Source organism: Peromyscus californicus, unplaced genomic scaffold (genome assembly GCF_007827085.1).
Source record: "Peromyscus californicus insignis strain IS unplaced genomic scaffold, ASM782708v3 Scaffold_20__1_contigs__length_68692818, whole genome shotgun sequence".
Taxonomy (NCBI): Eukaryota; Metazoa; Chordata; class Mammalia; order Rodentia; family Cricetidae; genus Peromyscus; species Peromyscus californicus.
Window position 1 is genome coordinate 57,123,256 of NW_026294503.1, and position 25,678 is coordinate 57,148,933.

Consider the following 25,678-nt stretch of genomic DNA (forward strand, 5'->3'; position numbering starts at 1 on the left):
GAACATACAATACAGCATCGTACTTTGACAAAAAAGAGAGGAATTAGTTCAGATAGCTGGAACATCACTTATGGATTTCACTAGCCATTAAAGGCTCAGAAGGTTCTCCTGAGAAGCTATGCTATTATTATCACCAAGTCTGGAGTCCTTTTCATTGATGCTCTTCACATCTTCCAGGAGCAGCATCCAACTCTCAGTGAGGGTGACTCATTTAAGAGCCCCTATCCCAAGCATCTGTCACGGTTTCTGGGTAACGATGGTAAGCGGGGTGCATCTATCCCAGTGTGAAGGGCTCTTTTCATGCCTAAGTTTCAGGAAAAAAAGGGAAGAAAACATGACCAGAGGACCTGGAGGAAACTCCTGTGTGTTTTTAGGAAAGTCTGGCAGGCCACACACTTAGAATCGAACTGGGAGGAAGCAGTTCAGATTGATTCTGTTCTGGTTGAGTAGAGAAAGGCTCCGCTAAGGTTTTTTTTTTTTTTATGTTATCCCACTATTTCATTCACGATTGTTGTCTTTTGCTTCCAAGTGCTCAAAAGGTCATACCCCGTTCCCAGTACTAATATATATATATATATATATGTCTGAAAGTAGAAAATAGTGTGAGAAGTGAAGTTGGAGGGAAGCTGCAGCAATGAAACTTTAGTCTCTTCCCTCGGCAGGAGGCCTGTATGGCTGTTCACTGCTCCCCCCCCCCCCCACCACCACCACCACCACCAAGAATAAGGTGTCTTGAGGGCAACAACTGGCCTTTCCCCAGCCCTCGCTGCCTGTTCAAAGATTACCCTTCTCTACGTTCACCTGACTTCTGTGTCTTGATTAGAAAGGCCTGGCTCTATGGAGTTCCTAAATGAATTTTTTGAAACGTGAAACTAATTTAGGGTCACAGTTCTTCGCTGGTGTTTTTTTGTTTTGTTTTGTTTTTTGTTGGTTTGTTTGTTTGTTTAGTTAGCTCGTTTGACAAAACAAAAGTATTTGTATTTCAAACATGGTTTTATTGAGAATCTGCTTGACACAAAGACCTTGATCTCTGGAATCTTCCATCCTGGTAGGTTTCAAAGTTCTCTGTATCAGTGCTGTGCCCATCACCAGCTCTGCTCAGGCAGGACACCCCAGAGGACTTGAAGTTCTTGGCTCAGGGGAAAAATAAAGCTGACCCAAAGACCACTGTAAACTCGCCTCATTCGCAAGGATAGACTTGAAAGACCTCACATTGCAAAACCACAAAGCAGGGGGGTGGAGTGGGGGAGGATTCACCCAGGTGGCTTCTATTAGTGTCAATATGGAGAAGTCGGAGGACCTAGCCAAAGCCAGGAAACGCCAAGCCAAACTTAACTCTGAGATCACACACACCTCCCCACAGAGTTCAACGGTGGTGAGACCACTGCCCCTGGCGCTGCTTGGGGGTGCCCAGAAGAAGCGGACACCCCTTTTGGCTCCCCTCCTCCCCCGCTGCTATCATGGGCTTCGCTTTGGAGCGCTTCGCGGAAGCTGTGGACCCCGCTTTCCATTGCCAGCTGTGCGGCCAGGTGCTGGAGGAGCCCGCGTGCACGCCTTGCGGGCACGTCTTCTGCGCCAGCTGCCTGCTGCCCTGGGCGGCGCGGAGGCGCCGGTGCCCGCTGCAGTGCCAGCCGCTGGAGCCGGGCGAGCTGTACCGGGTGCTGCCGCTGCGCAACCTGGTCCAGCAGCTGCGAGTGCAGTGCGACTACCGTGCACGGGGCTGCGGCCACACCGTGCGGCTGCGGGAGCTGGCGGCGCACGTCCAGAGCTGCGCCTTCGGCCCTGCCAGCGGCTGCGGCCGCCACTGCCCAGGCGGCTGCGGAGGCGGCAGGGAGGAAAGGCACCCGGCGACCACGACCCGCCCAAGTGGGGACAAGCGTGAAGGGCCACCGGGGTCCGGCGGGCGGCCTCGGGCAGCCCCCTGCAGGCGGTTGAGGAAGACGCTGCAAACGCAGCTCGGCTTGCTGCAGCGCAGGTACCAGAAGTTGGCCCGGTCCATGGCGCACACAGGCAACTTCGTGGGAGACCTAGGAGGCCGCCGCTGGGTAAGCGCAGAGGGAGTGGGCCCCCAAGCATGATTGGGGTGGGGAGAGAGGGATCCTCACGACCGGTGAGGATTCCTCCTGGTGGTGCCGTCCTTTTTCCCAGAGCCACACACATCCCACCCTACCCCACCCCACCCCACCCCCGCCCCCGATTATGCTCTGCGGGCCTCATCAGCACCTCTGCCCCAGAAACATTGCTTTGGGTTAAGGGAGTCGAACTCAACTCCCTCCCGGAAAAGGGGGAATTGGGAAAACTCTTCTATCCACACTCGTGTTCCCATCTCCCACTCTCTTGCCCACCATCGCTGCCCATCTTTTGTATCCTCGGCCTGTGCCTGAAGCCAATTCCACAAATAAACCAATTAGCTGTGAGTGGCTCATTTTCTCTGCCATAGTACGCCTATGGTTTGTTTAACTACCCTTTCCTCAGTTCAGGGACCTCAAGGGATGGTGGTGTCAGGGAGCCAGGGTGAGATTTCTTTACATCCCTGACTTTCTCTGATGATCCCTCCCTCCCGCCCTCACCTGTGCTTTACTGGTGGTGAGTGTGCATAATGTATGACCTGGGGACTTGTCCCAGGACAGGAACATTTACATGCGGTCACAATGGCCCCAGGAGCGCCAGGCAGCAACTGTCTTTCCTACTTCATGGAAGCTGCTGGTCCTGAGCTACAGGCTGCAGCAGCCTGGGTCATCAGCTGTAGCTTGTTGTCAGTACATTTGCACAGGTGTTTGATTTGGCTGGTCGCCGGCACAGCAAGAAGGGATTTAACTTGCACCCCCTTTCAGGGGGCTGTTATCATTCTTCTGCGCTTCTTGGGGAGGAGCAACAGAGGACTTCCTTTTGGGGACTGGTTGCTTAGCTCTGACTCCGATTCTGGTCCTAGGTTTTAACCTTCCTGCTCCTAGCTTGAAAGCCACCCTCAAAATGAGATCAGCCACTCTGATGAGGGAGCATGTAAGAAGAACACTGTGCTCAACACACAAATTACACCTGTGTGAAACCGAGTGCCATGAGCAGACAGTTAATGGAGAAAACAAAGTCTGGATGCTGTATGAGTTCCCTAGTCTGCTTGTGTCTAGGATAATCTTCAGATGGATGACATAGAGAAAAGCACACAAATTTGATTTGCACCGCCAGTTCAGGTTTCAACGTCGGAACAAGCGTTAGAATTATGGGATAAAGATGTTCAGCATCAGTCAAGCTCTGATTCTCTGCCCGCAGTTCTCAACCTTTCTAACGCTGCAATCATTTAATATGGTTCCTCGTGTTGTGGTGACCCCCTGGCCGTAAAATTATTTCTTTGTTGCTTCATAACTGTAGTTTTGCTACTGTTACAAGTCGTAATGTAAATATCTGTTACGCAGGATATCTGACATGTGACTCGAGACCCACAGGTTGAGAACTACTGTTCTGTGCAGTACTTGGTTGACTAATTTTCAAATGCTGCCAGTGGGTGGTGCTTCTCAAAATTGTTTTCCACCTGCCTCTAGGGGCTGCTGTGGGCTCTGGAAAAGCTCCTCTGTGTGTGTGTGTGTGTGTGTGTCCACGTGCACTCACATTCGCAGCAGGGGGGACGCAGTGAGCTTTCATCCCTCAGCGTCAGATATAATTCCATGTATTTCAGTTCCTCAGAGAAGTTCATGTTTGTAGTGGTAACCACAGCTTATCTTGTCCAGTTACTTCTATGACTGTTTAAATGGGTCTTTGCTAACAAACGGGTGACTGATATAATTTATATATGTTTAAATATTATCGGATCATCCAGAAAGACCACTCTACCTAGCAAAACTCCTTTTGTTTTTATTTTGTAAGAATTATAACAAACCCAGTAGGGATATTATTTAAAATCAAGATGGCTGCCTTCCAGTAGACCCTGGATTACAGGGACAGCCTGAATGTTTCTGTTGAGGGGACTTATAAATAGCTCAGCATTTCTACAGTGAAAATTTACATAAAAATGTTTCTAAGATCCCCTGACAGTTTATTTGACTTTTCTGTCACACAAAGATAAAAACACAGAGCCCTGCCTGGTGGAGCCCAGAAGTCTGGTTGCAGTTGAGGTGAGTCAGAATGAGGTGCTGCCTGTGTGAAATGCAAATCCATGTAGCCATTAAAAAATCCTTTTCTTCTCCCGTCCACTGCCGTTTCCCTCAAGTGCATGCTTTAGAGTGTGTTCAGGGAAAAAATTTTGCCAGAGCCAACCATTCTTAAAATGCTGTCTGTTGACAGTAAAATGTCACTGTAGTAGTTAATTCTTTCTTGTATTTTTTTGCTAATCCACTTCTCCCCTTTTTCACTTAGGGTGGAGAACAGAAGTCATTCACTGTTGTGTTAGAAAGAGAAGATGATACTCTGGGATTCAACATAATAGGAGGCAGGCCAAACCAGGTGACTCCTTTGTTAATACAGTATTCGTGAAATGGACAAACAAGTGATGTAATCCTTAAAAGGATGCTTTGCCCAAATACTAGATTCTCAATGTAGATCTTCCAGTCCATACTCAGATTTTCTTTATGAGAGAATTTGAAAACAACAAAACCAAAACACCCCACAGCTGACCATCTTGATTCTCTTAGCCATGGTCATAAAGGAGAGAGTGTGTTTTATGTTTCATCCACCTTTCTTGGAGAGCACCATGGGCAAATTTCTTGAGTACCCGTGTAGACAATTTCCATTTGCTCCACTCAGTAGTATCTTGTCTGCATATACTTCCTATTCTCAAATGGCTCCATCTTTAAATGACAACCAGACTTGAGAAACTGACAGTGTTCATTGAATGCAGAGTCGAAATGAATTTGAATAAGAGAAAAGTGAGGCAGGGGTGTGTGTGTGTGTGTGTGTGTGTGTGTGTGTGTGTGTGTGTGTGTGTTTTCGTGTTTTCTCCTCCTCCTCTTCCTCCTCTCCTCCTTCTCCTTCCTGAAATTTCTTAGGAAACCTCATCCTAAAAAGAGTTGATGTGAAACATGTTCGGCTTCCCAAATCAACTCCTTATTTAACTGGATGAATAATCTCTTTTTGTTCTCAGAGTACATATTAAGACTTTACATACTATAGTTACAAAACTTTTGGCATCCTGCAATCCTCCACTGTCTTAATTTTGAGCGTAACTGGACAAAGACAATGAAATTTAATAAAGAAATCACCTTCTTCAACTCTTCAGTTAGCTGCTCTGAGACATTCCTGACCCATGAGGCACCTGCTGTTTGAGGACTTTCTAGCCTGCTCTAAGCTGGGGTTAGGGTGGTGGTGGATTATGCCATCCTGTGTCTCCTCTTCAGCTAGCAAACCCAGCAATTAAAGATCATTGTTCTGCTTATATTCTGATAAGGTCTCAGTTGTTATAAAAACAGAGGCATTTCTTCATATTATTTTCATTCTCCCTTCTCTTGGCGGTCATTTATAACTTCCAGTTAAGAATTTGGCATTGGGCAATAAAAAACAATTATTTCCAATTCTGGTTGAAGCAGATCAGTTAAGGAGAAGTTCTAGGGTTAATTTTATTTATCTCGCCATAAAACCAACTGACATTTAAGAATGCCCGATGTGTTGTTACATGACGATAAACATCTTCCTAAGTAGGTCTTACAGGATCGTTGGTTTCTTATGATGGGCTAACATGCTGTGTAGTATCAAAGGCTGCTTGTTTGGGGTTTGCCTATTCCCTGTGAAACTTGCACCTGGAGCCATGGAAAGATCAGAGATCAGATTTGCATGGGTCTCTTGGCCATGTAAAGTTGCTATTTTGAGATTTTAAAATCACTCTCTGTCTCCTAGGTGGTCAAAGCTATGATTCCAAATTTTTCACACTGGAAGCTAAAACGTATTTTAGGGCTATGACTGAGTCTAAGTTGTTATATCCTGGAGGGTGAATTTGATTTCTTTCTTCTTCTATCCTTCTGTCTTTTTTTTAAATTTCCCATATCACTTTATAGGTGAGAGGTTTTTACAGTAACACTGCTGATCTCACCTTGTATGTGCCCTTCTCTAAAGCTTTTCATGTGAATTCAAAAATGTAAAGTAAATAGATGATCTTGTCAGAGCCGCTGGCCTTGTTCATTATAGCTGTCATCTTGATTAATGACTAGTTGGCATTAAGTGGGTTAATTCTATGCCAAATTCCCAGCTAAGAGAGTTGCATGTTGGAGCAGAATTACTACTGTTACAGTTAGAAAAATTATCCATTACAAAATTGAAAGTTTGCTTAATATGTTTCTTTCTGCTAACATTTTTTTCCTGTAGAATTGCCAGAAGCAATCAGCAACTGAAGGAATTTATGTTTCAAAAATTTTAGAAAATGGACCTGCGGACAGAGCCGATGGCCTGGAGGTTCACGACAAAATCATTGAGGTAAGGCAGTAAAAAGGCAGGTGCATGTTTCGTGATTAAGACTTTGTAAGGTGGCACCCACATTGCTCACCTTCTTATCAGAGTATAAATCTAACTGCAGTGGAGACTTTGCTGTTTATTTCTTCCTAAAACTGTAAAACTCTTCGGTGGTTCTTTATCAGTTAGCACACAGTGGGATGAAAGTACAAAGTGCCTAAAGTTTCCAGGTATATTAATGAACATCTGTATTTTAATACATTCCCTCCTCAGAAATCAAAGGAACTTCTCTGATTTTCGTGGAATTCATCTTTATATCATTTCAAAAGGTGGCAAATCTGTGCTTGGGAACAGTTTTAATAAGAAAGCAATGCTTTTTAAAGCTTGTGATCAGTATGTACTTGTGAACACTGGTATTACCTGTAAGGTGCCTGTATCATCCTTTGGTGCACTCTGTCTTTTTGAAAGTGAGACAAATGAAGAAGTGTTCTTGCTCCTGGAGGGAGGAGCTGTGGGAAGCTCTTGTGTGTGGAGCTGTGTTGTTGTGTTTGGAGCTTGTGCTGGTAATTGGGCTGTGATGACAGAGGACTTAGTTCTATCTCTCTCTTTTTGAGGTTCTTTCACAGCTGGAGATATGATTATTTATTGTTACCAAAAGTGACTAGATTATTTTTAATCAGTTAATTCATTTCCAATGTATTTGTAAAGGCGTAAATAGAAATTAAGAAAGTTTATTAGACTCCACTGTATTTTAAAAATGAATCTGTTTATCACTAGCATCACCTTTCCTGATGGGTGGATCCTACTTTTCTTTATTAAACTTCCAGTACACTTTAGATTTGTATTCATTGCGCATATGCTAACAAAGTTGAGTTTTGAAGGCATTGAGCTAGACTAAGAATAGAAGATGACTTTGCCTAGAAGAAAGCTCACTAGACACTGGAGGAGTGGGAGTTACCTTCGGGTGGAGACTGTGTGTTGAACTAAACAGGTCTCCAGATCAATATTGCTAACTGTGTAGCCAAGAAAGGACAGACAACCTTCTGCTTGCTGTCCAGTTTGCTTCAGGTTACCTGCAGCAAACGTTTATACATTGCAGTAGCTGTGATCAGAAGACTTCTGTTCTCACTCCTGTGAATGTGCCTGCAATATATTTTTCCAAGGGCATACTCATTTAAACAAGAACAAAAAATTCTCATCTTCTGCATCATCTCATAAGCATGAAATGAAAGTCTACATTTGACACTATTAAATCAAATAGTGTCTCACTGAATACATATACTCAAACACACCTATATCCCACTGACGGAAATCACTAATGGGGACTTGAACTATTCTAGATACTTGACAATGTTACATATGTTTTGTTAATGCTGCAATAAAAATGTAGTGGAGTGAGAAAAGGGTGTTCAGCAATTAAAATGCATACCGCTCTTTCAGCGGCCCTGAGTTCTGTTCCCAGCACCCATATCAGGTGGCTCACAACTGCTTGTAACTCCAGATCCCAGGAGTGACCCCTCTGGCCTCTGAGGCACCCCTCACACTTATGTGGAATACATTCACATGCACACATTATTATATTATTACACACACGCGCGTAGTAATAATAATAATAAATGCCTTTTTAAAAGGAAGGGATTTTCTTTATATGGGTATAATACTTTTAAATATATATATATTTAAAAGATATATATATATAATACTTTTAAATATATATATATTTAAAAGATATATATATATATATATATATATATATATATATATATATATATATATATATATATATAAAACAGTTGTCTGCCTGCATGTATGTCTGCACACCAAAAAAGGGCACTAGACATCATTACGGATGGTTGTGAGCCACCACGTGGTTGCTGGGAATTGAACTCAGGACCTCTGTAAGAGCAGCCAGTGCTCTTACACCCTGAGCCATCCCTCCAGCCTGGTATAATGCTTTTTTAAAGCACTCATTTATTTAGGATTGGAAGTGTGTGACTACATGGTACAGTGTTTGGCTTGTATGCTCCAGGTCAGGGGTTCCATCCACAGCACCAAAATTAGAATAAAGTCAAATGTACAAAGTCTCATTTGTTTTCTTACTGGGAAAGGTAATTTATTTTTTTTTTAAATCTATGCTTAATAACAAGTTCATCTAGTGATCCATCCAAAGTCATTACTAATATTTGTCAAGCTAATCTTATTTAAACTCTATTAAGATAAAGAGCAAAATTGACTCATTTATGGAGAACTGATTGAAATTCATAATAAACTGTGGTATTATTATTATTCACCTTGATTTATAAACTAACAAGCGATAGAAAGAACTTGAAATTTGTCATAAGGATATAAATTGGAGTAGATTTCTCTCAGGAAATGAAAAATATTATATATAAAATACTTGTATATATGTGTATATATACATATATATAAAATACATCTTGTCCAGGGCATGGATTTATTTACTTATTTATATCAGATACATTCTGGTTCTACAGTGGATTTATGAGACCACATTGGTTGCCAAGAACTAAGTAAAACGATTTTACTATTTATGGCATTAACTTGTAAATTAGTGTGACTGTTTTAGAAGGAGGGTGGCTAGAAACAAATCTCTAACACTTCGCTGCTTAGTGTTCTGTCCGCTCCTGGAAGAGATACTCGGCAACCTTAGTGTATATTCCACCAAGTCTTCAAGACACAGGTGTTGTGGACAATCCTCACATGCTAATAAGAGTTAGAAACAGTTGATGTCTGTCAATCATTTTAATTCCTATGCTGAAGCTACTAATCAATATTACATTTATGTCTAATAGGAAACTGGCAAACTATATTGATTAAAAATGTGCAGGGTTGGATAAACAGATTTTTTTAAAACAAGTCAATAATATATTTTCTGCTTTATGATTTGATGATTGAAGGAATGCAATGAGAAATTAAGCCAGATTTTGAATTTCTAAAGGCAATGTTGCTTTAAATTTCGTATACAAATACATTTTCCACAGTGTAAGGGCACAAAGAGGTGGTATATTATGAAGCTGCCCAGGTGACTTAACTGCAGCAATTTGACTTATTCTGAATGCTTTGAAATGAAAATAATCAAAGCTGAAAATGTTTATTGTTACCTTATATTCAAAATATGCCCAAAATATTTGGTATGGTTATTAGCCTAAAGTATGCATGACAAATAAAAGAACTGTGCTTATTAAAATACTCATAAATCACTAATTTGAATAAAAAGTAGATATGTTAATATTTGGTTCTGTTAATGGTTATAGAGACTTTACTAAATCTAAGACAATATTAGTTATAAAGTTTTTGCCATAGTTCAGCAACAATCAACAACTCAAAAATGACTGGTTTTGGTATTCTACTTCCACGGGAGTTTATCACGTTCAAAATCTTTGAAGGATAAAGCAAAGTCAAAGTCATAAGGTAAACCCTGTTGGTACTTTGGACATGATTCAAAGCAAGTTAATTTTGGAGTCATTTTCCACAAATACCCATACTGGCCAGTTTCTAGTTACTTTTACATCTGTGTCTTTGAAAAAATATTTATTTGTGTGTATTAAAAACAAGTTAAATTTGAAATTTAAGTTATAACATTAAGTGGCAAAATATTACTAGAGTCTAAAAAGGTTGAAATGCTGTTGACAGCATCAGAAATTAAGGTAAACAAGTTCATTACATACACGAGATTTAAAGCAACTTGCCTTGTCTTTCACAATTAAGGGCTACCTTAGAAGGCCCCTGGTCCTATTGGAAGAGGCCAATATAAATACTTTATTTTCTTTAAGATACCCGTGAAAAGTGTGGGAAGAAGTTGGGGGGGGGGGTCAAAGTTCACTGCTGTTGTGAGCAATAGCATTCTACCATAATTTCGTGACACTGGTAGGCAGCAAGGAGTCCATAACTCCAGAGTGAGAAATGGTGCAGCATCATCCATGGCTTTTTGTTCTCTTCTGGTCCTCCTACCACCTTCTAGCAACACTGGTAACAGGACACTGGTATGCACAGCTGTTGCACACTTAATTTCTCAGGTTTGGAAGTGGAGTCTCCCGAGTCTCCCGAGTCTGAGATGAACACACTGAAACAGAATATAGTGCTTGTGTGTGTGTGTGTGTGTGCACGCGCGCGCGCGTGTGTGTGTGTGTATGTATGTGTGTGTGTGTGTTCATGCACATACTAAAATACCTTCTACTTATGAAGCTGAAACTCAACCTGAACAGCAGCCACAGAAGCAGTTTCTTTTGCTTTGTAAACAGTTTCTACACTGAACAGTGCCCATGTGGCACTTTCCATAAAGTGCCATGTTTGGCACTGGAGGGAAGAACTTTCCCAACCAGGAATTGTGTCCTCAGGCTGCCAGCCACATTTTCTTCCAATCCTACATGGCATGTTATACCTTCTGCATCATCTCTCACCTCTTGATGTGGCCAGAGTGAATTCTTTGGTTATCATGTGTATTCAGCTAAGGCTTTGGACAGCGGTTTACAGCTGTCAAAGCAGGAAAGTTAACTACAGACCAGGACTAACCAGTTATAAATATTGAGACAAATCTATAAGGTTCCACCTCAGATCACCACTGCTAATTAATTCACATATAAGAAACATTTGCAAGTTTCATGAATACCTGTAAACCAGTAGGCTGTTAGATTTACTCTGTTTGAACACATCACTGCATACCTCAATAGAAAAACATCCTTATTATCAATCTTAAGGTGTATTTCAACAGCAACCTGATTGTATATAATAATTAGGAAAAATATGAAAGAAATTTAATCAGCATCAATAAATAATTATGTTCTGATGAGACTAGTAACCACAATTCAGTGCTACTAAAATGAAAGTATAGTCATGTGTTTTACTTTCTCTTGAAAAATAATGTGGTATAATGGGAAAAGCCTGGGCCATGAGGTGGAGGAGGCTAGCTGGAATGCCTGCTCTACCTGTTAAAGATAGAACGAGTTCCTCCTTAGTTTCTATGTGTAGTTTCAGCTTATACAAGCAGGATGTTTGAGGAAATCTAGGCCAGCTGCTGCCAGCATTCAGTACTTCTAATTCCTGAGGATGCCAGAGTCTGCTGACAATCAGCAGATGGTAACAGCTTTGGGGTTTCTCTAGAAGAACACTGCAGGCAAGAAGACCTGTCGTTGGGGAACCTGCAGTCTCTGCAGTATGGTTTGTCAGAAGCCATGCTTTCTGTTTGCAAGAAGAGCACCTGCACTTAGCTGGCTGGGGAAGGCCAGCTCTCTCCTGCTGTTTAGTACAGACACACCGTCCTGTGACACTGCTCCTCTATCTGCTAAGGATATAGGTAGACCTTAGTAGGATCACACTCTGAGTTCCCTCTCATTTTCCTGTTGCCCCATAGCTTGTTTGCTTCATTTTGGGAATTGTGGCATGAGGTTCAGGACCTGTAGAGGACAGTAGAAGTTATAGAATAAGAAACATTCTCATGGTTTCTGAAAGGCCCAGACTTTGAACCTTTGAATTTATGTTGGGTTACAACAGATGACATCCCAACCTTCTTTACCCTCAGTGTCCTGCCTTTAAATAACAGTGAGGTGATGTGTAGTCACCGTTGTTTGGCTCTACTTTGGTCTCCAAGGATTCCTTCCTCTTAAAATTGGTCCCATTGTAGCAGAACTGAAAGGGAGGAGGAGTGTAGCTGGAGAGTTTTCTCTCTGGTTCCCGCCAAGCCCCAGCAGTCTGACAGCCCACTTATAAAATAAACACACAGATGCTTGTATTATTTAAACTGTTTGGCCTAATGCCTCAGGCTTCTTGCTAACTGTTCTTATATCTTAAATTAACCCATTTCTATAAATCTATACCTTGCCACGTGGCTCGTAGCTTACCAGCATCTTCACATGCTGCTTGTCATGGTGGCGGCTGGCAGTGTCTCACTCTGCCTTCCTGTTCTCTCAATTCTCCTCTCTGTTAGTACCGCCTATACTTCCTGCCTGGCTACTGGCCAATCAGTGTTTTATTTATTGACAAATCAGAGCAACACATTTGACATACAGACCATCCCACAGCAGAGGAGAGTCTGCTAAGAGGTGAAGTGGTCACACAATGTCAGTCTTGGAAGTCCTGAAGTGATTCTGTGGGGAGGCTTATTAATTCTTTCAGGAGTGTTCTTATAAAAGAGCTGATGCTTTCCCAGTCTTTGGCTCCCTGTCTGGCTATGAGAGTCCTCCCTTTCACGTGCTGCTACCCCCGTGATACCATCTGCTGTGAGCGTCTTACCAGAACCCAGTTGGTGGTGGCACTGTGCTTTTGAGCCTCTAAAACCATGAGATAAATGATCTCTTTTATTTAGAAAACAACTGGCCATAGATATTTTGTTAGAGCAGTGGAACAGGGACTAATCTTGTAGTTGCTTATACTGTCAATGAGCAGAGAATTTTTGTCACTCTGGGTTTCCGCTTTAATAGATACTGTGTTACAAAAACGATCTGATCTTAGAAGGCTCTCATTGAGCTACAGTATGCTGAACACTTTGACATCATTTAAGCTTGTAAAACATGAGCATAGTGTGAGCTTTGAGTGGTAAGTTTCCAAGAAAAGACAGGGGCAACCACATAGGACTGTAGGGTTTGGACACTGTGGTACTGACTGTGGGCTCGAGAGAGGTCTTGAAGGTTAAGAGCACGGTTGCTCTTCCAGAGGACTTAGGTTCAATTCGCAGCACCCACATGGTGGCCCACATCCTTCTCTAACTGCAGTTTCAGGGGACTTGACACCTGCTTCTGGGAAAAAAAGTCAGACACATAAAATAACAATAAATAAAATCTACAAAACAAAAACAGACACAGACACACACACACACACACACACACACACACACACACACACACACAAACAAAAACAAAAAACAAACAAACAAACAAAAAACCTTTTACAAGAAGGAGTCTGACTGTGCTCGACGTTTCCAAACCATTCTGTGCTGTGACTTGCTTTAAAATAAGATGCTGGTTGAGTTTTGAAGTTTTGATAAAGTTTCAAAATGAATCTTAATAGCTTTGTTCTCATTTTCTCTCTCAGTTATCTTTGTTGTTTGGTATCTTCTTGTTTTTGTCTGATACATAAAGAAAGAGTGATCTTTAATTCCTTGCACATTAACAGTTTGCCCCAACAGTCTGAATGTGGCTGAAGACACAGGACCTTAATTCCAAGTTTTGTCACCTTCCACAGTGGCTTCCTGAGATGTTCTCTTCACCCAGCCCCTGCCATTTATTATTTGTTTGTTTGTTTTTGCTCTGTGGCTGAGGCCTCTCACTGGCAGCCTACTGTAGGTAGATTAAAATCTACTTCTGCTGAGGAAGCAGGTATAATCCTTCAAAACATTCATGTTTCAAAAATCCTTTCCATTTTACCCCATTTGTACTATACTCTCGTGACGTAGCTTTTCTCTCCCATCTTTAGGCCTCTCTGCTCAGATTTCAATCTCTGTCCATTTTCTCACATCTTCTCTTCTAGTTGGCAATCTTCCTGAAAACCTTTACAACCCTCAAACCCTTGAAAACCTCTTAATCTCTTTAGAGTTCTTGAAAACCTTCTAAATCTCCTGAAAACTTTTACAGTGTTTGCCTAACTTTTCATGCCCCTTCAAGTCCTTCATGACCCCTGAAACCCTGAACAAATCCACTACTCCGTCAAAAAAAATTAAAGAGATAAAATAATGTTTACTAATTCTTACAAACATTAGGGTCTTTTTAAATCAAATTTTTTGGAGAACATTTTAGAAAATAAAATTTCCAGGAAGTATACATGTACAACAAACAGAGGTTCTGGCTTTATTTTTTTATTTCCTGGGGAGTTAGGACTGAATTAACTTGCAGGAGGTTAAGGAGGTGTCTGAGCATTTGAATATCTCTATGTATGTGTGTTTGTGCTGTGTCTCTGTGTGTATCTTTCCATCTCCTTCCTAGGTCTAACAGTAACACATCCACACTCTCACACCATGTTCATGCTTATTTTGGAAAGGGCTCCTACCTTACTCTGGATGGCTATGTTAATGAACCACAGCAGTAGCACATTTTGAATTAGAAAGCATTTTTAAAGCTCGTTGGCATGTCTAGCCTTCTAATGTCTGAGCAGGAGGCCTTGCCTTTGCTGCAGCAAGCGCATTAGTTCCAGGCTTTCTGCATTCGTTCAGGAAGCAATATGTGGGTCAATCATACTACTTTAATAATGCCTTTCACAATATGCTTAAAATGCAATAATAGTAACACTTTAAATCACTCATTTTTAGCAAATGATGAACCTTTAAAGAAATTAAAATAGGCATTGGCCACCTGAAAAAAAAAATGACTAACAGAGATTATGAATTGGGAAAGGGTCATGGGAGGAATTGTAGGTGTGAAAGGGAAAGACAAGGGTTCTCAAAAGATAAGGTTATTAAACCAAACATTTTCAAGTATTAAGGAATACTTTAAATCATTGTATTTGTAAACAGTTGAAAAGTGAAGCTCTGGCATCAAATATTGGAAACTGTCTCCGCTTTAAGGGTGATGTATCTAGGAAATTCTGGAACCCACATACGAATGTGAACCTGCACAGTGCTTAGCGTGTGAAGCCTAGCTGGCTGTGTTCCTTGTGTAACTCCTAGTGTGCACTGGTAGGTGTGAAGTTCACGAAGGACTGGAGCTGCAGAAACTACATCAGGATTTGAAATCTATGAGAGCCCTTTGCAAAAGAAAATACAGCCCTAGTGAATCTGCTTTGATCTGAAATCTATTTCTTGGCTTTTCACTGTAGTATAGACCTGTAAACCAGTACTAGGGAGACTGAGGCAGGGGGATTTCAAGTATAACAACAGAGAAGCTGGAGAGCAACATAAAGGGTCTGATTCATGCAGCATCTCACAGACAGTTGGCCACATATCAGGAGTGCTCTGGGTAACCCTGCTGGTGTGGACAAATGATTCACAGTCTACCTACTCACTCTAATGAGTGCCTTGATTGGATAGTGACATATATAGTGTCCCTATTTTACTTAAAATAATTGGATTTGTTAACTAGTTTTGTTGACAGCCTAGTTCTAGGCCAAACAAAATCATAAACCAGAAATTGAAGGATCAAGTGGCAGGAGGAATTTTTAAATTTTGAGCAGTACTAGTACTCTATGGGTGAAACACTTATTAGTGAAAGAATGCCTTCATGTAAATGGTCTAATTAGATCCCTGCCATTCTCTGAGATTTAAGGAAGCAGTAATACTAAATTCCATAGCAGATGAAGGTGGGGGACAGGCTTAGCATATTGATGAGGCTTCTTTAGAGTCAAAGTTGTTCAAGTCAGGCAAACTTTTAACTTAGAGCATTATGCTAGATCAGTCTAGAAGGATAAGAAAATCTGATAGAAGACGAGGGTGAAGAATTAGATTCCTAAACAGGTTTTGCCTGCTGTGAAAAAATTTGCATATCACACCTCACTGGGATATATTAAGTAGTGTAAAAAATTCTTTGAATATATATGTTGTATGGCAGACAATCTGCTGAGACTCCAAAGACAGTGAACCCTCCATCAAGGCAGAGGTAATAACTGAAGATGCTTTTACTAATCTAAGAGTAGGGATGTTGGGTTGCCTTAATTTTTACAGTTTTGCTTATTGCAATTGGTGATAATAAGATACAGATGCAAAGCTCATTGAGAAGCACTACACAGGCATTGGGGTAAGTGGTCTTCCACTGATGTCACAAATAATGGCTGACATCAGTGCATCTCAGACCTCAGCATAAGGGAATGTGACTTGAAGTACTTAAGACAGGGCTTCTCAAGACAGCGAAGAACAAGGTGTTAAAAGATCTGCATCATCAGTTCCTTGGGAAATATTTAGTAACTCTGGGATTAATCTGATGATTGTGCTTAGAACAGGTACCTTAAGAAGTAGTCACGTGTGACCTCTAAGCCATAGCTTGAGAAACCTCCCAAGAGGTCTTTAGCAGTTGTAGTCTGACGTAAAGACAGCTGAGTAAATAATGCAGTTTTCTAAGGACCTCAATAACATGAGAAATCCTTAAATTAAAAAAAAATCTGATGCTAGAAATGTAAGATGGTTGATAAGTGAAAAGGGGGACAAGTTCAACTATTTTCACTTAAAATTTAACCCTGATGCTGGTCAGTGAAATGAATTTCCATGAGCCTCATGAAGATTAAGTACAAGTGGCTGCTGTGTGCAGTGTATGATGTAAAACATTATGGGAGAAATGATGAGTAATTAAAGCAGTTTTTGTGTCTTATAGAAGTCTTACAAAAGAGAAAATAAGATATGAAAACACAATGCACATCCCTATGTAACCACTGCCATTTATACAGGTAGCTAATGTGGACTGTGCCATTTATACAGGTAGCTAATGTGGACTGCTGCTTTTTAAAGTAAACAGAGATTTATTTTGAAGAAGTCACAAAGGAGTCTGCATAACCTTGACAGATATGTTGGATTCCTGGAACTGGCTTTAGAAAGCTTCTCTTTATCACAGACAGAAATAATATCTTAACTATATATTGGATGCACATTTTAAAGATTTTAAACTAGAGAAAATATTGAGTACATTTTCTTACCTTTTCTTTTTTACTAGCAACACATGTCATTAGGTCTGCATACTGCACTTTCAGAGTGTTAAAGTTATAGCCTGCCTTACATTTGGTATTTCTGTAGTAGACAAAAACTGAGTAAGTTATTGATGACCTATTTATTTAATTATCCATACACACAATCCATCTCAGAACATAGAACCAAATATTTTTATGCCTTCAAATAATTTTCACATAATCATTAAACATTAGATTTTTGAAAAGTCCAATAGTCTACTGAAGTCCAAACTAATGTTTTTCATTCTGCTAAAAAGGAGCCCCATGCTTTAGTGCCACTCGTAGCAAGTTCTATTTGTTTTATATGGCAATGACTCCAACATTGTATCTGTCCCAAAGCAAATAAGCTGATTTCGTTTCTTTTCTGTGTGGCTCCTGAATGATTCCTTCATATTCTTCTCTTTCCCTTGCATTGAAGCAGGGGTAAGCAGTGAATGATACAGTCATATTACTCAGAAAAGGAACTATCCATAGAGTTAAACATCTCTGCAGAACTTTTCTCTCTTACATGGTGGGTGGAGTCACAAAACATGTGCTTGTACAACCCGAGTTCAATTCTCTAGCACTGTAAAAGAAACCAAAAGCCAGAGACAGCACACATTAACTTCTCACAGTATACAGCCTTCACAAGCAGAATGGACACACACTGGGGATGAGCATGCCAGACGGCAACAGACTGGAAAAATGTGAAATGGCATCATCTCCAAGGCAAACCTCTGTAGTGAGGCAGCTTCAAAGAAGCAGTCATCATGGCTGTCCAGAATTCAGTCTGCTTCCCTTGTGTAACACAACTGTGGAGGCGATTAAGCCATCTTCAGGAAGCAATAGCCGCTCTCTTGTCTGAACTGCTGGGGTGACTAAGATAGAGACCATCTTCCTGTTGTGGGTAGAGAGACTCTGTTCCCTCAAGGCACTGCTTCGTTTGATTTGCTCTTCAGTGAACACCTTGAAAGGACTCCCTAGGCCAAGGGGGAACCAGCTAAAGTAGGTGATGCCAGTAAGTGAATTTCTGAGAGAGGTGAACAGAGAGATGAGTCAAAGTCTGGACAGTAAGAATCCCTTTTAGGAGCATCCCTGAGTATGGATTCTGGAAGTTTGAAAATATTCTTTCCTATGAATTGGCCCTACACACTCACTTCAAATGCATGTGCTATACCCACAAGTTTTCATTCCAGACTGTATTGTATGTGGCTAGAAAATTATTATGTGAAAATGGTATTATAGTGGACATATCTGTGCAGAATATTCTTTTTAATGAGACTAACGATAGCCAAATGATTTAGTTGCATGCACTATAGTAAAAACAATATCAAATACTTTTCATTAATTATAGCTCATTATCAAACGTGTATCATGTGATTTAAAATACATTCAAACATTTAATATATTTTCATTTAACTTGTACTTTTGTGATAAGTTTAAAGATTTGGTTAAAAGTGAATGTCTTAGATTAAACTGAAACTTTAGGTGTCTAGGGATAATAGCCTAAACTTATGAGTTAAAGCCAATGCCTCTCAGCTGAGCATTCATTTGTGGAAGCTACCCTGTGTGCACAGACACAGCCTATGCCTCTTAGGGTTGGAGGTGCTTCCGTGCAAACTGAAGCTATGAGCTAGTCTAGCCAGGAAAATGAAGAGGCACTAACTATGGGAGGATGTGATCCCTGCCTTGTGTTTTGATGACTGAGTAGGAGTTTAGTCAATATTAAAGACAGAAACAGCAAAGAGAAGAAAACCAGGTGGTCTTGAATCTCAGAACATGTTCACTGTAAATATCTTTGGTGAATATTTTTAGGGAAGTAGAGATCAGGGAGAAGAAATGGCCTCATGGTAATACCTTTAGGAGTTGTATTGAACCATTCTTTGTAGTGAGGAGAAGTCCAACTTCTTTCCTAATCAATGTAGTCTTGAGAAGGCTTTTAATAATTCTAACCTTGCATTACAGAAATGCTTGTAAATCAGAATACATGTTAGGTGAGGTGTTGAAGCTGATAACGGGCAGACATTAATGTCTAGAGGGGAAACAAGGTTTTCTATTGAACACACACACAGACACACAGACACACACACACACAAATGCTTTATTAAGTTTAGGAACCAAAACTTTACCTTGACATAGCATAAAAATCTAGCTTTAGCTATGTGCTCTTTTTGCATAAATGGATTACTTTTCCTGGAAGGAATATTTCAATGCCATAGCAGTCATTCCAAAGTTTTTATTAGGAATTTCACATATATCAGGCACAATTTCCACATGATGAATCTTGTTCTGCTGATGTACTAGATATCATTGAATGGGAAATTTCTAGAGCTCTTCTGTGTGAGTTTGATCCAACAACCAGTCTGTGTCTGCTCTTGTGGTTACTCTATGTGTAGCATTACTCTCTGTAGTGACAGCCATTTCAAATGTGATTTCAGAGATAAATGGATATATGGGAATAAGGTGAGGCTGGAAAGTCACACTCAGAGCAGACACAGGGATTTCATACTGCTTTGCTTTAGTCTGTATTTGTTTACCAGGGTTACCATAGTGAAAAACCCAAACTAGTTGACTTAAGCAAATGCTGGCTGTTCAGGAGGATGTGAGTTCAAGATCAAGGTCTAACAGCTTGAGTTTCTCTGAGACCATTTTGTCTTGGTATGTAAATGGTACCTGTCAGCTTTGTCCATCCTCTAGCTTTAGAATGTGTTCATCCCTGTCCATCTTGTCTCACAAGACAGATCGGACTAGGGTTCATGCAGTGACTTCATTTAACTTTAATTAGTAGAAACTAAAATTTCAATCTATGAAATTTTGGAGAGTAATTAACCACTCGCTCAGTGACTAAATACCATTTGCTGTTTTTGCAGAGGAACAGCATCTGGGTTCCCAGCACCCATATCAGGCAGGTCACAACTTCTAGGAACCCCAGCTGGAGGTGATCTGATACCATCTTCTGGCCTATGTGAGCATTGCATTCACATGTGCACATGAATACAAATAAGTAAATCTTTAAAAGAGAAAATAATGATGTCTCACCTTTAATAATGGTATCTCACCTCTAGGAATGAAGTCTTATCTCTAAGAATGTCTCACCTTTATTAATGATGTCTCACCTCTAACTTGAATATTGTTGGCTAGTGCACTCATAATTTGGAAGGAGAAGAATACAATCAAGAAAGAATCTGTTTTACTCAGAGTCTCAATATTTCTACATATTTTAGACTGAATATAATTTTAACTAAAATAATAATACTGTGCATTTCCACATTGCTTCATTTTCCTTGTGGACACAAAAGTTCCCAATTCTCTGTCCCTTTGTCATGGAAGTGGGGCCATGCACCTTTGTTCTATGTAGAGGAATACAAATAGAAAGAAAAATCCTTCAGACTTAGCCTCAGAATGTTCATGCTAAATGTTACTGCTCCCCCAACCCCTGTCTCTTAGGCCATCCTAAGAAGCAAAAGGAAATAGAATCAGGGCTATATACCAGAAGAAGGTAGAATTCCCTCAGAACTGTTGGGCCAAGAATGCCCACGTCATTCTTGACATGATTTGAGTTTATGTGAGGTCACTGAAGTTTGAGGGTTGTTGGGGACGCATTTAGTCATTAATAAGGGCCTGGCCTGAATGCTGGACTGTGGGACTTCCCATCCTCTCTATTGAAGATTGGATCTTAGGAGTTTCTTCTATCATTTCTATCTTTCTCTTATTCCTCACTGTCCAATTATTCCTATGGATTCTAAGTGTTTGGATCCCAGGAAGGGATCCTTATCACAAAATTAATTTGTATCTCCTTTCCTTGTGTCCAGCCAGCTCAAGAGACAGCTGTCCAACACGTTAGTCTCACCCTCACTTTTCTATTTGGCCTGCCAAATTGGGATTTAATACAAAGGATAGCTTTCATGTGTCTCTTTTCCTTTGTAATCCCTCTCTTTCTTACACAAGTTCTTTCTGGGTGGAGAGACCAGCTTCAGTGGAATGTCCTGTTGCCTCCAACAAAATACACACAATGAGCTCATTGGCTTTCTAAGTTAAACATGGGTGGAATCCATGTTTACTTTGTTACCATATTACAAAATTACTTTGTTCTGTCCTTGGTGCCTTTTGCAGGTGAATTGTTTTCACTTCTCCTACAAAAGTCATACAGCATTATTAGTGTTTGAACAAAAACTGATAGAACCAATGAGGAGCTGGGGAGGAGTGGTTGCACCCTCACTGTGTGTACAACCTTGGGGGCAGAACCCTGTGGACCTTGTATGTTTTAGGGCTGTGGAATAACCTTTCTGTACACTGTGAATGTGTATTACTCTCATTGGTTAATAAAGAAGCTGATTGGCCTATAGCAAGGCAGGATAAATTGAGGCAGGACAATTAAACTGAGAATACTGGGATGAAGAAGGGCAGAGTTAGAGGACTCACCAGCCAGACACAGAGGGAGCAGGAGGTGAATATGCCATGATAATAAAGTACTGCCATGTGGCAGAGCATAAATAAGGAATATGGGTTAACTTAAAATGTAATAGCTAGTTCGTAATAAGCCTGAGCTATCGGCCTATCTTTTATAATTAATATAAGCCTCTGTGTTGGGACTGGTGGCTGGGATTGGGAAAGAAACATCCACCTAAACTTTTTTTTGAAACTTACACATTTTGCTTACCTCCTAAGTTTTATGACCCCTCCCTCCAGGAAGAAATGCTTCTATGCAGAGGAAATTGCCATACAGCACTCAATTAGAAATCTCATTCAGATAGCTATTCTCTATCCAGCTTGGCAGAATCACTCAAAAACCACCAACAAATGCATATAGTTTTTCAGGGAAATAAGCAATTTTCAAATGACCTGTCTAACTGTCTGATGATTTACTATTGTACCCAGGATCTCTGCAGTGGCATATTTACATGCAGTACATACTGCTTGCTGTTCAATTTACTGTTGCCCACATCTCTCCTCTGTGAAGTATAGCAAGGAAATAAAATGGAAGGCAGCAAACTAAAACAATGCCTTAAACAAGCAGAATACACATCGAGGTTGATAGCATGTGTGGCCATGCACTGAAGGCATAATTGCTTTCACAGAAAATGTTTACCAATTGTTTATAGTTGAATGATTTAGTATCCATGAAATAAATAAAGGTAGTAATTTCATCAGAACGAGTGTGGAGTCAGAACCCTGTGTCTCTGGGATGTAGAAATTGTGAGCAACTCTTCAAAGTCTGCAAGACCCCAGCACTGGCATTCTCGAGGATTCCTCTAGCTTGTTGGATAATGGTGACCATTCACCACAATGTACGTCATCATAATTATTTTAAATTACAGAAGGGGGATTCACAAGGCTCTCTTTAAGCTAAAGGTGAATTTTAATTAAGAACTAAAGCTGGAGTGAGACTTCCAGACTACACAATTCAAGACTGTTCACAATAATATCAGTATTACATGAATAGTCTGTTTAACTTGGATAGGATAGGTTAAAAAAAAAAAAAAAACAACAACTCACTCTGGTCTCACAGCAATTTTGAAAGGCCCTTGGCTAGGAAAGTATATGCTGTGGGTTAAAGTGTTAATTAGGGGTGAGGGCAGGAGAATTTTATCTTCCTAAGTGAAAAAGAAACCTCTGTTTGGGATAAGTCACGCAGCACACTGTGACACTCCAGTTTTTATGAATCAGACTATTGTAATGCCATTGAGAAGTCTAAGTGTGAGTTTTGTAATGAGAAAACAAAGTTTTGATTGACAGCTTCCTCTGAGTTCCTCAGAGAAGCAGTGCTCCTTGAAATATTTCAGGGAACCATATCTATGAAAGTTAGTTTTATGGAAATGGCATGAGGTGATTTTCTTGGCCTCTGAATTTTGCATGTATATGAGTTTCTTCTATCAAGATGACATCGTATAATGTAAAAACCCATAGTAAAAACATCCAGCGCTGCAAGGCCAGTCTGGATGGAGTTTAACATTCTGCAAAATCAAGTATGACATCCTTATTTGCAATAACCTAATTTTTCTCCCAAAATGAGAAGTAAGTCTATTGTCTGAATCCAACTGGACATTACACAATGCTTTATAAGTCTGTTATTTCATTCATTGATCTAGTGAAAATTACTGCACCTAATGTTAATGCTAAAATCTGAGACAGATGGTCTGGACTTCACCCATCTTTCGCTCTGATGACAGCCCCTGCCCTGCATGGAAGATGGGCTGCTACTATGACAGGTGCTTAGGAGTTTTTCCATAAATGAAAAGTTAACTGCTCCAAATAAGAAGCACAGTTCCAGAGAGGAGTTTTCTAAGAAATCCTAAGCAAAAGTGGCAATCCAGATCACAACTAGAATTTCTGCTGCTTTCTTACACTCAGTCAATCTGCCTTCCTAGTTATTCTCGGTGTAGATAGCCTGATAGAAATGCTCATTGGGTTGATGCTGATCTGGCAGATTTGGACCCTTTTCTTTTCTTTTGTTCCTTGTCTGTGTCCAGTCTTTAGAAGTGGGTACCCTTCCATTTGCCTGCTTTCATGTTACTCTTTCAGCTCACCCCATGACCATTGATATCATTACTGTAGTGGGTTTTTTTTTTAATCCATAATCTTCCTTGTCTCAAGCTTCAGAAGCCTTGTAACATCTCAGAGCTTGAAGACAGAGATTTCCCATTTTAAGCAGGTTTTCTAGTCTGTGAGGTTCTCTGTAAAGTCAACAACATTCTCTATATTTATCACTAGAAATATGGCCTCATTTCCCAGGCTAGAAGTGTGGGAATGAGCCACCTGTGCATTTCACAAAGGTAAAATTTTGCTGTGCTCTGATTTTTATGGATGTAGCAATTTCTTTCAAGATTCTACAAATGGTTTTTGCCAGAGTCCATTTGTCTTGATTTTTATTGCTATTGTGAGGAGCTCCTGATAACTCAACTTTAGTCAAGTATTCCTGTCTGTCTGAGAGGTGAGAAATCAAAAACATAACAGTTTTAAATCCAGTGGCCATTGCTCCTGGGAACAGCACCATGCCATACAACTTAGAGTGAGAACCACTGTGTTTTAAGTTGACAAGTGGTTTATGTATGTTCCTTTGGTTCCAAGTAAGGGACAGTGTACAAATAAGTAGACTTCTGCCAGCTGATATGAGAGACACAACTATGATTACATCACTTGAAGGTCTTAAGCCCCCAGAGCCTTTGCAAATTGTTCCTAGCAGCAGAGAAATTGATGATAATGATTATTATCTTGAAGACAGCATCATTATGAAGGTACATCTTCCAAAATGAAAACCAACCTCATACAGTGTACAGTTGGGAACACTCATGATGTCTAGACTAGCAAACAGCACACAGCCAGGTTAGCTTTACTCTATGACATTGGCATAGAGCCAAAACACTCATCATTGCTAAGCGTTACAAAAGCAGTAGTGACATTCATGCCTTGGAAGTAACCAACAGCTATCTAATTGAACTTAAGGCCAGTCATCAAGAGGGATTATGCTAGGTACTGGAAACCTAGCCAGTTAACCAGGGCTAGTAACATCATGGATCTTGGAGGAGAAACTCCAACTGCCACTTTACCAAACCAGCATTATTCCTAATTACATTCTAAATATTTTTTTATACCTACAGAAAAGTGTAGTCCTCACCCTTCATCAAGGAAATGTCTCTTTACAATGGAGAGAAACCTTTACAGAAAATCACATCTACCAAAATACGCAGATGAGAGGCCCAGTCCCAATTGATACTTCTACTACATGACTTCTACATCTAAGGTTCAGAGATCATTGTGGAAGAATAGGCAAAAAGATGATAAGAGCCAGAGAAATAGGGAGTTTGCTGTGAGATTATGTCTCCTAGAACTGTTGAAAGCTACACCCGTGAAGTCTCACCATTATGGCTGCCTAAACATGACCTGAACAAAGACTATACTGATAAATAAGCTAATGTGGATGGAGGAAAGAAAGGTTCAGGAGGCCTCAACACTAGACAAGGAACTCCAGACAGCTAAGGAATGCCTAGAGTGGGAAAAATAGTCTTCCCAAGCAAGAGCTCCCAAACTGATTATCCAATGCCAAGTGGTCAGCCCTGAAAACATACATATAGAAATAATATTGTACAAACCAAGCAGGTTATATCTATGTATTTAGGAATACACACACACATGTAAAAACAAAGAAAAAGAGTCCATGGATTTGAAAAAGGCAGTACATGGGAGTGTTCGAAGGGAGAAATTATTGAATTATAATCTCAAAAATTAATATACATTATAGTTAAAACAGATAAAGAAAAGCAAAAGAGCATGTTATAATAATACAGTTACTTATTAGTAACACCCCATTTTACTACCTTAGAACTGAGAGAGCTAAGTAGCTCTTTATCTTATCAGTGAACACGTGAACTCTATCTTTGCAAATTGCATTAAAACAACCTGTGCTATTTGAAATACCTGCAGAGAGGTAGGATTTTTACTTTCATTTCTAACATGTATTTGTAACAATCACACAGCAGTTTATTTAGCTCAGTAGAGAGAATTTATCCACGGGATAGGAAAACTGTCTTCACTCACCTTAGAAACATCATCACGTCTCTTTGTTTGGTTTCTGAGCTGTCTAATCCTGCTTGGGCACAATTGATTTAAACAATTCCTGTCGATTCGCCTACAGGTTAATGGAGGGGGGGGTGTGCTCTGCTTTTATGGGGGAGTATTCATAAAGAGAAAGATGGGGATGTAGGACAGAAGCCCATTCATGACTGCACATTGC

The 25,678-nt window shown here is 40.4% G+C and overlaps 1 protein-coding gene across 2 annotated transcripts in view; it reads left to right on the forward strand.

Moving 5' to 3' along the window:
- The first annotated feature begins 1,108 nt into the window (after positions 1-1,108).
- Pdzrn4 (PDZ domain containing ring finger 4) overlaps positions 1,109-25,678 on the forward strand; it is a 336,579-nt gene continuing 312,009 nt past the window's right edge. The window contains exons 1-3 of one of the 2 annotated variants that reach the window (XM_052748700.1): positions 1,109-2,045; positions 4,351-4,437; positions 6,289-6,396. In XM_052748700.1, the coding sequence (XP_052604660.1) occupies positions 1,461-2,045; positions 4,351-4,437; positions 6,289-6,396 (780 nt within the window). In that variant the 5' untranslated portion in view covers positions 1,109-1,460. The remainder of the gene's footprint in view (positions 2,046-4,350; positions 4,438-6,288; positions 6,397-25,678) is intronic. The other variant, XM_052748701.1, reaches the window with a different exon arrangement.